Genomic DNA, 17,431 nt, shown 5'->3' with positions numbered 1-17,431 from the left:
TCAAGCACATCTTGATTTTTATGCAATTAAAAAAAAACATTTTAAAAATGTAGGGATTTTTTTCTAAGCATACTTTAAATAAGACAAATAATATGTCCATTAAAATGTATACTACAGGGCTGATGTATGATTGATTCAAATGCTATCACTCGATTGAATAGGCATTATCAGTGGCTATCAGCTGATAGATATGGGCCAGTAGAGGCCCTGTGTGCCTACTGGTAGGCTCAGAAGGCTGTTATCATCCATCCACATGGTTAATCAGCTATAGATCACACACGGCTGTGGCCAGAAGTTAACAAGAATTATTTATATTATTTATTAAATTTCCCATTAATTGTATTTTATTAATGTCTACCCCAACCCTACACCCAACCATCACAGTAATGTAAACACAGATCTGGAGTCTTCTCTATTAGTATAGCTGATTAACCATGTGGATGGATGATAATAGCCTTCTGAGCCTACTAGTAGGCGCAGAATGACCCTACTGACCCAAATCTATCAGCTGATAACCACTGATAATGCCCATTCAATGGAGTGATAACATTCGAAGCGGATGAATGCTTCATTCTGATTGATCTGAGTTCAGACTGCATGATTTTCAAGGTAGTCGTGTCACAGATGTTTTCACACTGCATGACTATCTGGGGCAGCGTTCTGTCGGTGCTTTGTTTACATCGCAAGATGGATCGGCAACAGGGGGTTTCACACTGCATGACTTTACAATAGGAGAATCGCCAACAACTTTGTCTTGGTCTGCAAACTACGTCTCACAACCATACACATGCAAGAAGTGACATCGAAACATTTTAACGTCTCCTCTGATCTCCCGCTGGCCTGCAGATACCCATACTAGTGGATGCTGCTCTCTCATTGGCTGTAGGTAATCGCCAATGTTACTGTCAATCAGAACACATTTTAAAAGGTATGATTTGAATCGTCGACAGTGTCTGATATTTAGCATGCCAAATATCTGTCAGCAACTCATCGGCGATGCTCTCAGATCGCCTCTTTGATAGTTCACACTGTGTGATTGTTACTCACTTGAATGAGCACTGATTTACTTGTGATTTCAGGCATTTGTCTGCGATTTCCCAAACCTGTTGGCGAGTCAAAATCGGGGCTAAAAATCATGCAGTCTGAACTCGACATATGGTGTGCAATTATTTCAACTCGATCTCACGAGGAAGCTATTTTACGTATTGTCAGAAAGTGGCTAATTCTTATAAATGCATATGTAATTTGTATAAATACTAGGGGTGGTACAAAATATCGATTTATCATGAAATTTCCGGCCGCAATACAATATCAATACTCTGGCACCAAGTATCAATATGTACAAAAGATTTGTCAATTGATCAGTCTTGCACTGACTGCAGCCATTTACCAAGTCATAAGTTTTGAGGTTAAGTTTTGAAAAGCAAGATGACTTGTGATTTGTTAGACATCTGTTAAATTTTGACAACCCGAATATGGCCTTGTTTTAGCCACACCATCTACCATTTTAGATGTCTATTAGACATTTAGTGAGGGAAAAACAATTCTTGCCGTGCAGTTTTGTGGGTAAAACAAATTGAATCTGTCTCTTTACTGGTTTTAGTTTTGTTGTTTAACAAAAATCATTTGTTGAAGTGATCTGAAGTGATCTGCAGTCTAAACTTGCCTGGAACTAATTCATCTGTGTGTTTCCTCACAAATATCTGCACACAATAGAATATTCATTAACCAATAAGAATCAAGCGGCCCTGTAGTAAAAGCCACATTAATCAGATTGAAACATTTGTTTGAGCTTCATAAAAAATAAAGCTAACTTGAAAGTTGAAAATGTACATTATTTAACTTGTATGCATCCCGTTCAGACTCAAAATAACAGAGCATGTCATGTGTATTGCATTTCTCCTCGCACAAGGCAGGAGAGTAATAACTACTTTGACTATATACAGCGATTTACTGTTTAATCAGAAGTCTCTACATGGTGCATCAGCATATTAGCAGCTACGTTGCCAGACTTCCCTGTTAAAAGATGTCAGGCAACTTCCCAGACAATTCACAGTGTAACCAGGACTCTATATCCATGTATATGTGCCACTGCAACCGTTATGCATCGTAAGTAGGGGCCCTATTGAAACATCACTGGAATGATATGATATGCGGCATCTAGCCATACCAAAAATATGACCGAACTCTCGACACCAGTATGTCCCTTCCTTATTGGCTATAAAACCAAAACAAAACACACCTAATAGCTGTGTTTTCAGCTGTAACAATCAGACAGTTTGACGTTTCCAACTCTGTTACTCACAAAAGCTAACCAGCAATTACACACTGATGATTTTGACCGATGCTACGTTTTTCGTCCAGTCCTTCTGCACGCAAACTTATCTATAGTTCAGTGTTCAATCTTGCGACCGCTTGGCTCAGCACAGCCAGATGCCTTTAAATGACACATACACACCATTTCAAGTCTCGTAACGCAAGTAGACGACAAAATAATGTACACACAAACACAAACAAACCAACTAAAATCATCAGAATACAAAGGTCTGTGCACATGTTTTTGGTAACATGCCTCTTTTTAGAGCGGGGTTAGTGTGCATACTACAGTACTGCGTCTAATGAAAACTAGCTGCTTTAGTTATCGCACACATGCTCCCCTCGGCTCCGGATTGCCAGGAAGACTAGACAGATTTGGCATTTCACGTGGAAGTTCCTACATGAAAACCTCTCGCCTTCGCCTCTAACGCTCAACATCAGCAATAACTCATCTCAAGGTGTTGGAAAACGATTCGCATATATAAAAGCAAATTGTGTGTAACCCTGAGAATGGGCTTGAGAAGTTATATGCCTCGGTCCAGATACCTCAAGTCAGTAAGAGCTCAAGACCAAATATCCTTTGTTGTTTTTGCAGATGTGCCCTCACTTCAAGGGAAATAAGAGTTGATATTCTGTTGGCCTGTTGTTTTTTTGTGTGTGTATCAGCCAGAGCATTAACTCCAACATGTATGAATAGTCTAGTCAATAGACAGTAGACATCTGAGTTAATATGGTGCATTCACTGTCATTATATGCCAATGACAACTCTTGTGAATGAAAGGAGGGCGATGAGAACATAAACAGAAATGGAAACTGAAAATAAGACTCCCCTTAACAGTGCCATTGCAACATTGCCACAAAGAATATTTGGTCTTCAGCTTTTAAACCTGACCAGCACTGCCGCCACTACACGCGCACACACACACTCACTCTCACACACAAGCCAAATCTCACTGTAGCTCCTGCTGCCGCTACAGTCACATCTCCAGACTACTCAACACAGAGTGAAAATATTGTACAATGCGCTATATACACACTGCGTGTATGCGAACACCTCCTGGATATGAACATGTCTTTTGTTTCTTTAAAAACAAACAAACGGCTGTATTAAATTATGTGAACAACAGAAAAAAAAGAAATAGGTTTTGAATGGCAACCGATTTCTCTAGAGGTTAGATTTCATAAAGCCCTTACAATATGTAAAGGTCTCCTGTCCCGCAGTGTGGGAATGGGAACCGTCCTGGGGAGGGTGGGCGGGGGTCCTCTATGCGCTGGGTGTGGGGTTCAATGTCGAGCCATTGCTTCCTGGGATGGTCAGACCAATCTCGTCCTTTTTCTCTGTCTCTTTCTCCTTCTCCGTGAGTTTGTCTTTGCCCTCGTCCTTCAGATCTTCTTTGAGAGGAGACACCTCTACAGACTCGGGGCCTGCGGTGGCGTATCGACCCTTGCGGTGCTCCTGGAGAGCCGGGCCCCAGTCCGGGTCAGGCTTCACAGAGTTCTTCAAACGCTGCAAAACAATTCAAGTTGGTTGAGTTTTGGTTGTAAAAGTTGCTGTGCTTTAAAATATGGGGGCATTACAAGACATAATTCAAATTGAATCATCTAGCAAAAGCTTTTATACAAAGAGACTTACAAATTAGGATAAAAGAAGCACTTCAAACCAGCAGTGAGACATGACAAGTCTAAGTTAGTTTAGGAGGTTTTTTTCCCCAGAAGCATAAATAAAAAAAGTGTCTGGTGCATATAGAGAGGAAACTGTTTCCAACGGGTGGTTTGTCCAGTCCACTCACCTGTTTTTTATGCCTGTTTCACAGCGCATGCGTGATCAGATATCAGCTTTGCGTGACTAAAATAGTTTTAAAACAGAATATTACCTGTCTAAAAGAAATACTTCAGCCATGGTGTCATCCTTCCTCCAGCTTGCAAAAGCACGTGCGGCTACAGTTGTACAAATCTACATTTGTTGACAGACAGTTTAGGCTACTTATCAGAATTATGGGAATTGTCTGCCCAATAACATTTAATTGGATGGACATTTTTTAGTTGTATGCCTAACCCAGAATATAAAAATACATATAAACACATTTAGATTATTTACTTTAATCATTGTTATTGGAATGTGAAGAGACTTACAACCAGCACAACAAAGTAGTTCGGGCCCAAATAAACATTTGTTGCATTTTTTAATCGTTTAAGTTCCTTTGATTTTGATTTTGATAAAAAAAATCTGAGGATACCATCGATGCATTTATTGGGTAAAATTGCTACTTTTTTACTGATATTCAATGTGTTTCTGACAGATCCACGCTCGTGCAGTGTGAAACAGGCACTATACAGGTGTGATTTTTGTCCATTAAGTGACAAACTGTATAAAAAAATGTAATACCATGTAAAAAAAAATAGAACCATTAAAAATGAATCTTCAGTAGATTTATGACTTGACTGCGTCAATTATGCTTGTCAGTTGCATGTAAATGTACATCATTTTAAACATTTACCAAAAAAGTACAAACCAAAAAATCTGGTGTGAATTTTTTTTATAAGATATATCAAAGAATGTTGGAAACATCTACTCAATGACTCGACTCCCATGATGTTTTTATTTTCCTACAATTGGCAAAGTGTAGTAAGTACCTGGGGTCCGTTCTTCATAGCTCGCTTAAATGATCTAAGATGATTTGACAAATCCTGGATCTTTTAATCTTGATAACTGATCTCTGGCTAATTTGCTTCTTTGAACAAGTTCATGAATCAGATTAAAATGTTTGGCTAAACTGATCTGAGATCGCTGCGCGTGTTGTAAAGGACAGATCTATCAATCCTCAAAATCATAATCAGCAATGACACGATTGGCTGACGGCACACCAGAGTAATGACATCATCTGATTGATATTCAATTATCCATGTGAGCTAAATTACATAACATTCATAGAAAACGTTTTGTTAAATATAATACGCAATAACTTTCCACCTTTGTTGTGGATTGCAGGCTTTACACTTTCATGTGTCAAGAGTATTTAGCAATTTATTTAGTTTTACAGTTAGAGCGGATTTTCTTTATTATAGTAGCCATAACGTTAGTAGTATTATTGTAGCCGGTTTCTTAAATGGTGTTTGATATTGGTAAAGGTGTCTGCAACTTTTGTGAAGCATCAAATCACCGTCATATTAGCTGTCAAAACATGTTCATGACTGCATATGTATTATTGCTTTTTTAAAAAGTCACATATTGTGCATGTCTATCATAAGCATATTGTACTAAAGCGATCTAAAATGTTCAAATCAATAAATGTTCTCTTTGAACCACCAGGTGGCAGTCTTTGTACTTTTATTTCTGAGTGCAGATTGCATAAGTTTTATTAATAATTTTATATATATAGTTAAAACATATATTTACTATTTTCCCAAGTGTATATATCTACTACTGTAAGAAAATATCAGAATTCGGTACATACTTTCAGTATTATCTTTGCTTGAACTGACCCAATCTAATCCTGTTTATGTGAAATGAGCCTGCTCCATAGCAGGTTTGAGCTACCAGAACTGTTGCCATGACAACAACTCTCAGATCTGTTTTGAAGAACGAAACCATCCTGGATCGTGTCAAATCGTCAATATCCAAATCCAGCTAACTGAGTAATCCATGTACGAAGAACAGACCCCTGGATACTATTATCTAAGATTGTTCAAAATATCTCTTTTGTGTTAAACAAAATAGAGAAACTCAAATAAATTTTGAAGAAGTGTGAGGGGCGAGTATTTTCACTAATGGGTGAATAATCCCTTTAAGTACTTTATATACAGCACTTAAAGCAGAACACATCTTACCTCCAAAAAGGTGGATCCTTCAGACATGGCAATCTTGAACAGAGCATATATAGGTATACAGATAACAGAAGACAAAGCCATGGCAAACCCAATGACCAATGACCAACCGGGGTAGACGTAGTCATTGTAGGTAATAGGCTTATACTGTATCACTGTAAATATCAGAATGAACTGTGGGAGAAAAAAAACAACCAAAAAGAAGGATTAGTTTGAAGAATGTGGAAAGAAATGTATAATAATGAATAAAAACAGACTGTCTCTCACAGTAATAATGAAAGGAGACACATATCTCCAGCAGATCCTGAAGAAGATTGGGGGAGGGAAGCCCAGCATCATCTCCACATCTTTAAAGTAGTTCTTGTGACCTAAAAGGAAGACAGTTGTGAAAATGAACACCTCACCTAACATGGCTTATGTAGAGCATTTAGAAAGTGACTTAGAGGACTCACCATAGACATACATTATACAAATGCACATAATGCAAGAGATGATGACCAGAGAGAAACTGGCGGCGTAGTTGTCCATGAGCAGCAACCAGTAAATTCCTGCCTACATCACAAACAGGACAAAAACTCATGTCAGGCTATGGATAAAGGATGTGTGTGCGTACCTTGCATTTCAAAATTTCAAATGCCCTCACAAGTATAGCAATACTGGTAAACTATGAAAATGCACTCCTACATGCACAGCACAATTCACCTTTACAAAATCTAATTTGTCAATTTGTAAACACACAACTTGTGAATTCACAAGCAAAAATCATGAATATTTTGACCAAATGAACTAAATTTGTGTATTTTTAAATAATGTTTTAAATTTACGGATTAGATTTGTGTGCTTTTTAATCGTGTTTTGAACTTACGAATTGGATTTGTGTGCTTTTTAATCGTGTTTTGAATTAACGAATTGGATTGGTGTACTTTTGAATGCTGCTTATCCACTGCATAAAACATGTTGGATAAGTTGGCGGTTCATTTCACTGTGGCGACTCGATTAATGAAGGGACTAAGCCGAAAAGAAAATGAATGAATCAATAAATGAATGAATCTATTTTGAATTTACGAATTGGATTTCTGTACTTTTAAGTCATGTTTGTTCGCTGCGTAAAACATATGCTGGAAAAATTCACGGTTCATTCCGCTGTGGCGACCCCAGATTAATAATGAGACTAAGCCGAAAAGAAAATGAATGAATGAATGAATGAATGAATGAATCGTGTTTTGAATTTACAAATAGGATTTTGTAAATGTAACTTGTGTTGTGGATGTATGAATTGTATTCTATAAATGTATTATTTTTGTGACTGATTTGGCTCCATAGTAAACCTTGTGAGGGCATTTTTTGGTAAATCTCATAAATGTGTGTGTGTGTGTGTGTGTGTGTGTGTGTGTGTGTGTGTGTGTGTGTGCGTGTGTGTGTGTGTGTGTGTGTGTGTGTGTGTGTGCGTGTGTGTGTGTTTGTGTTTGTGTGTGTGTGTGTGCTCACCTGTGTAGTGAGTGGCACTCCAAGAAGGAAACCTATTACAGCAACTCCCAGTGTGACATAAGTCTTATTTTTGATAATCCAGTCAGTTCCAATCTCATCTACTACAGCCGTCACCAGAGTCTCCAACAGGCAGAACTACAACAACATAAAAAACATCAGAAATTATATGAATTTTTCATAAATTATTAGTAAACAACACTTTTTTCCATATATATTCTATAAACTTCTGATGACACTTCTGCCAAATTTAAAATAAAAATAGTCATTTAGAGGCTTTAAAGAACCAAAAATGAGTTTTTAAGATTACTAAATTCAATTCAATTCATGTTTATTTCTATAGCACTTTTACAATGTAGATTCTGTCAAAGCAGCTTCACATAAAAGTTCTAGTAAATTGAAACCAATGTTATAACTTCAGAACACTGCAAAACTCATATTTGGTGTAATAATCATGGTTTTCAAAACTAATTAAAACACTGTTATTTTAACTAAGTGTAATTAAAAATAAATTAATTAATAAAATTCAAATAAAAAAATTCCTCTATATGACTTTTCAATATATAATTTGAGATGGATATATTGTGTAATAGAAGTTTATATGGCTACTTTATATTACAATTTTATATTGCTACTTAATCTCTGGTTTTCAGTATTAGAAATGTTTAAAGACTGCAAACTTTTAAGTCAGTGTAATTATAGAAACTTTAGTAATGATATATCAGGAACAGTTACAGTACAAAATGAATACCTGAGTGCCCAAACCCAATAGGATGAGCATGAAGAAGAAGAGCAGGGACCAGAGTGGTGAGATGGGCAGCAGTGTCAGGGCCTCTGGGTAGGCCACAAATGCCAGCCCTGGACCATGATCAGCCACTTCTGACACGTCCACCCCCAAATGATGAGCCATGAATCCCAGGATTGAAAAAATAACAAAGCCAGCGTACACACTGGTGCCACAATTGGTTACACTGATGATGATACTGTCCCTGTTTGAAAACAGACAAACATTTCCATTCAATTTCCAGTCAAATCAAACAAGTAACGGGATAGTCCACCAAAAAATTGCTCTTCCATAGTTTTTTTCTTACTATAGATGTACGTTATCAATTTCAAAACATTGCTCAAAAAACATATTGAAACTCATAAAGGCTTAGAACTATTTGAATAAATGTTGAGTAAATATTTTCTGTGGTGAAGTATCAGGTTAAAATCTTTCATGAGTTAAAGTGCAGTCAGTATCATCCACATGGGGGCGCTGCAGAGTAAATCAAGCCAAAGGTATTGTGAGTCACCAAACATTTACAATAGCTACAAAGCTCTTGCTCAGTAATCAGAAATGAATCAATTCAGATGGCTGATGTGTTTATTACCTAAAACAGTTATTGTGGAACTTGTTATATGATGCCATGGTGATAAGGCCCCCCCAGGCACAGCCCAGCGAATAGAAAATCTGAGAGGCAGCGTCCCCCCATACCTACACAACACAAAATATTTCATTATGCCTATTAAAATCAGTGGTCACTTGGCAAATATGCAAATGTGAAATGAACAGACCTTTGCGTCTAGAATTTTCTGCCACTGTGGGGTCAAGTAGTATTTAATACCACTGATGGCTCCGTCCAGAGTGATTCCTCTGATGAAGAGAATCGTCAGCACCACATAAGGGAAGGTCGCCGTGAAATACACCACCTGATAAAAGACGTAATTGAGTATTTATTAATCATTTGAATGAGTTAACATTTTTAGTTTTTCATTAAGTTTTAGAGATTTTGATATGTACATTTGTCTTTTTCATATTTCTATTTAGCTTTATTTGTATTTCGGTTTTAGTAATTTCTAAGTCATTATGAAATCAAATTTTGCTAGCTTTCATTGTTATTCTTTAGGTGAACAATTAATCTGTGCAAGTTAATCTACTGAAAAAAAATGGATGTTTTGGTAATCTTTAATCAAAGTCTGGCCATTTGCTTCTGCCCCTCTAACTGTAAGTTTGCTATAAGTGAATGATGCGCAAACGAAAGCCCCACCCCTTACTTAATATTCACTTTTACTTGGAAGTACAGAAGTAAGTCCCAACAACTTCCAGTTCAGGTGGGCTTTTTTATTTGTTAGTTCTAATTTGAATTAACTTTAGTTTTTTTTTTTAGTTTAAGATTTTTATTTTATACAACAACCATATGTGTGTGTGTGTGTGTATTTATTTTTATTTATTTATTAATTTCTTTTTTCATTTAAAATGTGCTGTAACCATTTTAAAGTGACTTGCCTGATGCAAAATAACATTAGAAAAGCAAAACACACAAAGAGTGGACCTATTTGGATATATTTGCTTCATTCTCTAAAGGTTACAAAAGTCCCAAAGCTTTACATAAAATGAGGGATATTCCTAAAACATCCTCTTTTGGTTAGCACTGCTGTTCAATGACTTCATGGTGATCTTCCAATTTGGTAATTTTATGTTGACATATTAAATGTTACAAAGGATGTTTGGGACATCAATATAATGTTCTCATATGGTCCTCTGTTGGTCATATAATAGCATTCCTGATATGGCAAACAATGTTTAGTATTTTTAAATAAGCGGTGTGGTGTGTTGCATCACGCCTGGTGAAAGATAGGCTTTAATAAGCAGCAGCCAGCCATTCCGTCAGAATGCAAAATGCAGGGTATGGTCTCCACCCCAAAATGGCATAAAGTCTGTTTAAATGTATCTTTTGTTAGTTTAAGGTATATATTATAAAATGTGCCATGTATATTTTATAATGAGGCAACAAACACATATAGACTGCTGAGTATAAGCCAAGTCCCTTTAACCGTCATGTGTCATATCTCTCCGCTCTTAATGTCATTTTTGGTTGAATAAGGTCCTGCCTGTATTTTCGTTTATGTTAAAGCCTCAAAATACAAATGTAAATACATATTTGTCTGTCCCTTTTGTCGAGTATGATTATAATTTTGTCTATATTTCATCCACAACACAACTCACAAGCAAAATAGCTTACTCTGGTGGTTTATATTAGATAACTCACTCCATCTAGCTAAAATAAACCTCTACAATATGGAGCCAGATCAGTTACAAAAATAATACATTTATAGAATAAAATTCATACATTCACAACATAAGTTACATTTACAAAATACAATGTGTGAATTCAAAACACAATTCATTAATACACAAATCCAATTCGTAAATTCAAAACACGATTCAAAAATACACAAATCCAACTCCTAAATTCAAAACACAATTTAAAGATACACAGATCCAATTCATAAATTTAAAACATGATTTATAAATATGCAAATCCAATTCGTAAATTCAAAACATGATTCAAAAGTACGCAAATTCAATTAATTCTCTGAAAATATTTATTATTTTTTACTTGTAAATTCACAAATTGTTGGATTTTGTAAATGTAAATTGTGTTGTGCATGTATTAGTTTTATTTAGAGAGATATAAGGCATTTTAAAAGATATAAGGCATCAACTATATAAGGCATAAAAAATTTTTTTACAAATGAAACATAAATATTTTGCACAGGTTTACTTCAGAGTACACCATGCTGTGTGTATGCATGCACTGTAAAAAGTTGCTGTAAAATTTACCAGTGCACTGTAAATGAACAATTTTAATTGTGATGTAATTTTAATAGTAGTTTTTGTAGTGTCAGTAATTATTAGCACTGTGTGGTTGTACATTTTACTGTATTACTGGCAGTTTTGATTGCCAGTAATACTGTAAAAATTACAGCAATTGTTACAGTGTGTGTGTACACATGAGCATGCGTGAGCAATGCATGTGTAAGTGTGAGTCTGTTTTTTCCACAACAATGCAATTTTGACTCTTAACTTGTATCCAGACAATACAGTAACTTGAGAATATTTGTATAAAAAAAAACATTGACCTGCAATGACCTTGGCTTTCCTGACGCCATGTTTTACTCACCTTGCCTGATGACTTGACTCCCCGAATAAGACAGAGGAACACAACAAACCAGGACACAGCCAGACAGCCCAGGATAGGCAGACGCACCTCACCAAAATTCCCAATGCCGTCAGAGATATTTAGCACATAGTTCCTGACAGAACAAAAAAAACAGCAAGAGGCATAAGAGAAGCTGCAGGATGTGAGATAAAGCAGAACCGTTCCCTCATCAATTTTATCACACTAATCTAAATCTATTTTTGTAAGTCCTTCACTTCAGGTTTAAGCATTGAGTGAAAAAAATCTAAACAATTCATTTAGAAACCAACCTCTGTCACAATGAATGAGATAACAGAATGCAAGAACAAGAATGTCTTTCATAAAACACGGAGGGCAATCATTTCTAAAGATGTTACACGGTCCACACACGACTCTGACCACTGGCAGCATAGTGAAGCATTCATTACACACACCACATGCAATCGCACTCTTGGAAAACAAAACAAAACACTCTGTGCCTTTCTGTGCCATTGTCTTGTTATGTCAGCCTACATAGCGTTCAAACATTATTCAACAAACACATCTGTCAAGTCCAATACAAGCGCCAAACATGTATTAATTACTAGCTTTCAATTATAAACCTGTCATGAATATTCAGTGCTGATGAGCAATAGATTGACTGAATAATTATACTGATATTCAGCTCTCTAGGGCTTTTATTTCCCCCTGAATTTATGTATAAAGGTCAAAGACAACACCTCCCATTTTGGTTTCACATTGTTATATATGACATTTTGGTGGGTGTCTTTTGTAAAGTATGATAGTTGTGTTTTTTAATGGAGGAGAAAATTAAAGCTGTATTAAATCTCGTATTATTTTGGTCTGAAAATCTTCCAAAAACACTAAATATGCTAACGTTTGAACATCCTCTCTGCTATTTTCATTTCTACATTTGAAAAATAAAGTGAAATGCAAGACTTATACATTTGTCTTCATATAATAAAAAATATTTGTTATTATTTATTATACCATTTCATTTTTATTTTGTAAAATATGATTTTTTAAAAGTGCTTCACACTGCTTGAGATACATTTGTCCGATCAAAGTCATGCTGTTCAATCAGCATGCAGAACATGCAGGAAAAAAACAAACGATGGAGAGAATAAATATTGGTAACACTTTATTTTGATGGTCCATTTGAGTATTAGTAGACTGTCTGCTTAATATCATCTGTTGATACTGCTCCTTCAATAGATATTTAACTGATAATAAGAAACTTTGCAAGTACAGTCAACTTACACTAACCCCACCTTACAGCCTACTTATAATCTAATGAGAATTAGTTGCAATGTAACAAATTCAACAAACGGACCATCAAAATAAAATATGACATAAATATTATACAATATTAGTGTACCTCCGGTGGTTCATTGCACTGTGGTGACCCCAGATTGATAAAGCGATTAAGCCGAAAAGAAAAAAGAATGAATGAATGAAAGTATACCTCCAGTACTCTTCACTGGGACTGGTCCTCTTGGTGCGGTTGACTATCTCAGTCACCCCAGACACAACAGCAGACATGTTGGCGAAGGTGGCATTGGCACGAGCAGTGCTCACCACTCCGCTGCAGTCAGGGGTGTTCCAGGGGTTGTTACAGTACGTCCAGGGCAACAGATTTGTCATGGACATGAAGAAGTAATAAAATGCAATGCAAATCACCACATTGTAGTAGATGCCAATGTAGGTGGAGACTACCATCATTCCATAGCCCACACCTTAAAGAAGAGAGAAACAACACAAGAGATTAAAAATGAAGCATTTTAGGGATGTTTGGATTTCAAAAACTCAGAAGGTAATACTTAAACTACATTTTTTAAAAGTTTTAAAATGTTGTACATATTAAATATTTTAGGCTTTATTTAACGATCTATTTAACGATTTAACGCAAAAGCATTAAGGGCGAGTCCGAATCTACTTTTGCTATTTTAGGGATGGAAAAATATGATCTGCATCCTGCTGCATGTTCTGAGAGGGTTGTGCTTATTCTCTTAATGAGTTATGGGTGTGTTTTGAGCATAATGTATATTAAACCAATCAGAGACTCATCTCCCTTTCCCTTTAAGAGTCAGTTGCATCGTGCCATGGCACATTTGCCTTTTTACATGGTGAACTTTGTAAGAGAAAAACTGAACGCTTCACTAGCAAGAAAACAGTTAAACAGACCATCTGCAGCACGAGGATAAAGAATGCGCCTCCTCCATTCGGTCTCTTTACTTTCACTCTTTACTCCTTTACTTTCATGGAGTAAGGAAACGGTGGTGTTACATATTGAGTAACATTATTTTGACAATGCTAGTGTGTATTGTTCCTGTGTGTGTTGTATCCTCTATCTGTCTCTCTTTCTCTCTCTCTCTCCACATGAGCGGATATCAGGTGCAGCTGTGAGTGGGGCGGCGCCAGTTATAAAAGCGTGCTGTTTGCGCTCTTCATCGAGTTCTCTTCCTGTTTCCCCTCGCTGTTGTGTGTGTGAGCAGATCGCTCTAAGTTCTCTGTGTGGCAGTGATATCTTTCTGTCTAAAACCTTTTTCCAAAGTTATCTGGTGAGATACTCTGTTAAATTCGGTACTAGGACGGTAATTTGCATTAGCGGTGGCTGATCATTTATTTCATGTCTACAACCCTGTTTCAAAGTAATCTGGTGAGATACTCTGTTAAATACGGTACTAGGACGGTATTCTGTTAGCTGTGGCTAAATGTTTACTTACTGCTGAATGATCTAAGGGAAGGCCCCTTTTTCTTTTGTCCAGTTTTCTCTTGTTTAATGGATAGTTATGGAGGTTAGAATTGTTTTTCATTTACGGATCTTTATTTTCGGTTTTAGGTAAGAAAGTTAATAATAGGTAGCGTACCTTGTTTTGTTTATTGTTGGCCTTTTTGTTCCCTGGTTCCTATACTGGAATTTTTGTTTAATAAATTTGTTACCCCTTTTTCGCAAACTTGGCCTGTGTGTGAGTGCTTGGGGAACAGGAACGGGGACTCCGGGTGACCTCTTTTAATAGCGGTCATCCTTAACCTTATGTGCGTAGCGAGGTGCATCCGCTACGTAACATAATTGGGGGCTCGTCCATAAGCTATTGTGTGAAAGCCCATCTGCCTTTTGTTTGTCTGCACGTCTAAATTGGTGAGTAAATTTTTTTCTCTCTCTTTCCTCGTGATTTGTTGTAGTAATTTGGGTGAGGGGGAGGAAATATGGAAGACGAAGTGAAAGCTTTTATTGATTTTCCGTCGTTAGAGCGCTTAGATCGCTTTCGAAAAAAGGATTTGCTGCAAGTGGCAGAGCTCTATAAAATATCCGTTTCTTCTGCTGCAGCGAAAGATGAAATTAAAGCTGAACTACTCTCTGAACTGACCTCACAAGGTGTTTTTTCAGAGGAGCTCGGAGCTGCGGTTTCTCCTGCAGCAGATTATGACGCGAATGTGGCACTGAAATTAAAGGAACTCGAGTTAAAAATTAAACGACAAGAATATGAGACTCACCTGTTACGCATTCGTGAATTAGAACTACGTCAGGAAGCTAGAGAAGTGCGAACTGTTGAGGGTAGTCAGTTTGATCCCAGTCGCTGTATGAAACTCGTTCCTCAATTTAGAGAGTCGGAAGTGGACGCTTATTTTACTGCTTTCGAGCGGGTGGCAGGCAAATTGGGCTGGCCAAAAGAAATGTGGGCGATTATGCTGCAGAGCAGTTTTGTGGGCAAAGCGCAGGAGGTGTGCTCCGCGTTGTCTATGCAAGATTCGCTGAAATATGACGTTGTTAAAGCTGCTGTACTGAAGGCGTACGAATTGGTGCCAGAGGCATATAGGCAGAAGTTCAGGGGCTATACTAAAAAAGCTCAACAAACCTTTTTGGAGTTTGCTCGCGATAAAAAGACCATGCTAGAGAAATGGTGTACTGCATCTGAGGTTACCACTTTTGCAGATCTCCAGGAATTGATTTTGTTGGAGGACTTCAAAAATGGTCTGCCTGGGAATATGGTTTTATATTTAAACGAACAAAAAGTCACTACGCTGTCTAAAGCCGCTACACTGGCCGATGAGTACGTACTCACTCACCGCGCTGTCATTCCTGCAGCCCGCCCGCACCAAAGTTTTAAAGTTGATCGTGAGAGAGATCTCACGGATACGCGTCCCATGAAGCCGGAGGCTGCGCGCACTAGAGCATCCACGAGTGGAGTGTCTGGTCGCACAGAAAAACGACTTTGCTTTTATTGTCTTGATCCTAATCATTTTATTGCGGATTGCAAGGCATGGAAATTAAAGAATGCGTCCGGTAAATCTAAAAGTGTCGTACATGCAGTAATTGAACCTCGGATGATGGAGATTGAGAACACTGGGCTGCACACTGATATCTTTAAACCTTTTCTGCTCGAAGGTTCGGTTTCCACGTCTCCAGGGGAGACCGTGAAAGCCGTGTCCATCCTGCGGGACACTGGTGCAGCCCACTCTTTCATTCGGGAGAACATCTTAAATTTATCGGAAAGGACCTATACTGGTTCAGATGTTTTAATTCGCGGAATTGAACTGGGTTGTGTGAGAATTCCGGTTCATTCTGTGTTTTTAAAATCTGCACTGGTCTCTGGAGTAGTTAAAGTGGGTGTGTGCGCACAATTTCCCGTTGAGGGAGTAGATTTTATTCTGGGTAATGATTTGGCCGGAGGTAGTGTTTTCCCCTGTCCAATTGTGTCCGATTGTCCTAATAATGTTGCTGAGGTAACTGACACATCTAAATTTTTCCCAGCCTGTGCGATTACACGCTCGCAGTCACGTAAATTTGAAAATACTGTTGACTTGTCTGATTCGTTTCTGCTACACTCGGATCCTACCGAGCTCGTTCTGTCAGTGGATGACAATGTGGTGAGTAGAAATGAAAACGTATTGGATAATCAAATTGTTAATATTGGTCGTAAACAATTGAGTGAAGCGCAAAAATCCGACCCGTCGTTATCTTATTGTGTTGACTCTGCTGTCAAAACTAAATCCGAACTAGATAGCGTTAGAATTGGGTACTTTTGGGATGGTGAAATTCTGATGCGTAAGTGGACATCAGCGTCTGTGGTTGAGCCAGACACACCGCCCACCTATCAAATTGTGTTGCCAGCCTGTTATCGTTCAGCAGTGTTGAAATTAGCCCATGATCACGTCATGGCAGGACACTTTGGTGTTAATAAAACTTTTAGTCGCATCACAAAGTATTTCTTTTGGCCTAGTCTGAGATCGAGTGTTTGTAATTATTGTCGATCATGTCATGCGTGTCAGGTCGCCGGGAAGCCTAATCAAGTCTTGCGGCCGGCTCCCTTGCACCCTATACCGGTGATGGGTGAGCCCTTTGAGCGATTAATTTTGGATTGTGTTGGTCCCCTTCCAAAATCTAAGCAGGGTTTTCAGTACATTTTAACACTGATGTGCGCGGCCACTAGATTTCCTGAAGCCGTACCTTTACGCAACATTAAAACTCAATCAATTGTAAAGGAGCTGATTAAATTCTGTTCGCTCTTTGGTCTGCCTCGCGTAATCCAAACCGATCGTGGAACGAATTTTATGTCTACTCAGTTTAAGCGAGCGCTCGAGGCAATTTCAGTGTCACATCAAGTCTCCAGCGCATATCATCCACAATCACAGGGAGCGTTAGAGCGCTTCCACCAAACACTTAAAACAATGCTGCGTACTCGCTGTGTCGATGCAGACAAAGACTGGGCAGAGAGCCTCCCGTTTTTAATGTTTGCTGTAAGGGAAACCGTGCAGGACTCGCTCGGATATAGTCCGGCAGAGCTTGTTTATGGCCACGTAATCCGCGGCCCCTTAAAGCTTATGAAGGAGCAGTT

The 17,431-nt window shown here is 37.9% G+C and overlaps 1 protein-coding gene across 2 annotated transcripts in view; it reads right to left on the bottom strand.

The window, feature by feature from the left end:
- Positions 1–964: 964 nt before the first annotated feature.
- Positions 965–17,431, bottom strand: part of slc6a9 (solute carrier family 6 member 9) — an 88,578-nt gene continuing 72,111 nt past the window's right edge. For both annotated transcript variants that reach the window (XM_056477794.1, XM_056477795.1), the window contains 10 exons: positions 13,057–13,327; positions 11,574–11,706; positions 9,184–9,318; positions 9,000–9,103; positions 8,378–8,615; positions 7,630–7,764; positions 6,594–6,693; positions 6,409–6,509; positions 6,145–6,315; positions 965–3,823 (listed from right to left, as the gene is read on the bottom strand). In XM_056477794.1, coding sequence (XP_056333769.1) covers positions 3,581–3,823; positions 6,145–6,315; positions 6,409–6,509; positions 6,594–6,693; positions 7,630–7,764; positions 8,378–8,615; positions 9,000–9,103; positions 9,184–9,318; positions 11,574–11,706; positions 13,057–13,327 — 1,631 coding nt within the window. In that variant the 3' untranslated portion in view covers positions 965–3,580. The remainder of the gene's footprint in view (positions 3,824–6,144; positions 6,316–6,408; positions 6,510–6,593; positions 6,694–7,629; positions 7,765–8,377; positions 8,616–8,999; positions 9,104–9,183; positions 9,319–11,573; positions 11,707–13,056; positions 13,328–17,431) is intronic.

This window comes from Danio aesculapii, chromosome 2, assembly GCF_903798145.1.
Source record: "Danio aesculapii chromosome 2, fDanAes4.1, whole genome shotgun sequence".
Classification (NCBI taxonomy): domain Eukaryota; kingdom Metazoa; phylum Chordata; class Actinopteri; order Cypriniformes; family Danionidae; genus Danio; species Danio aesculapii.
This window is presented reverse-complemented; position numbering and strand designations above follow the sequence as displayed.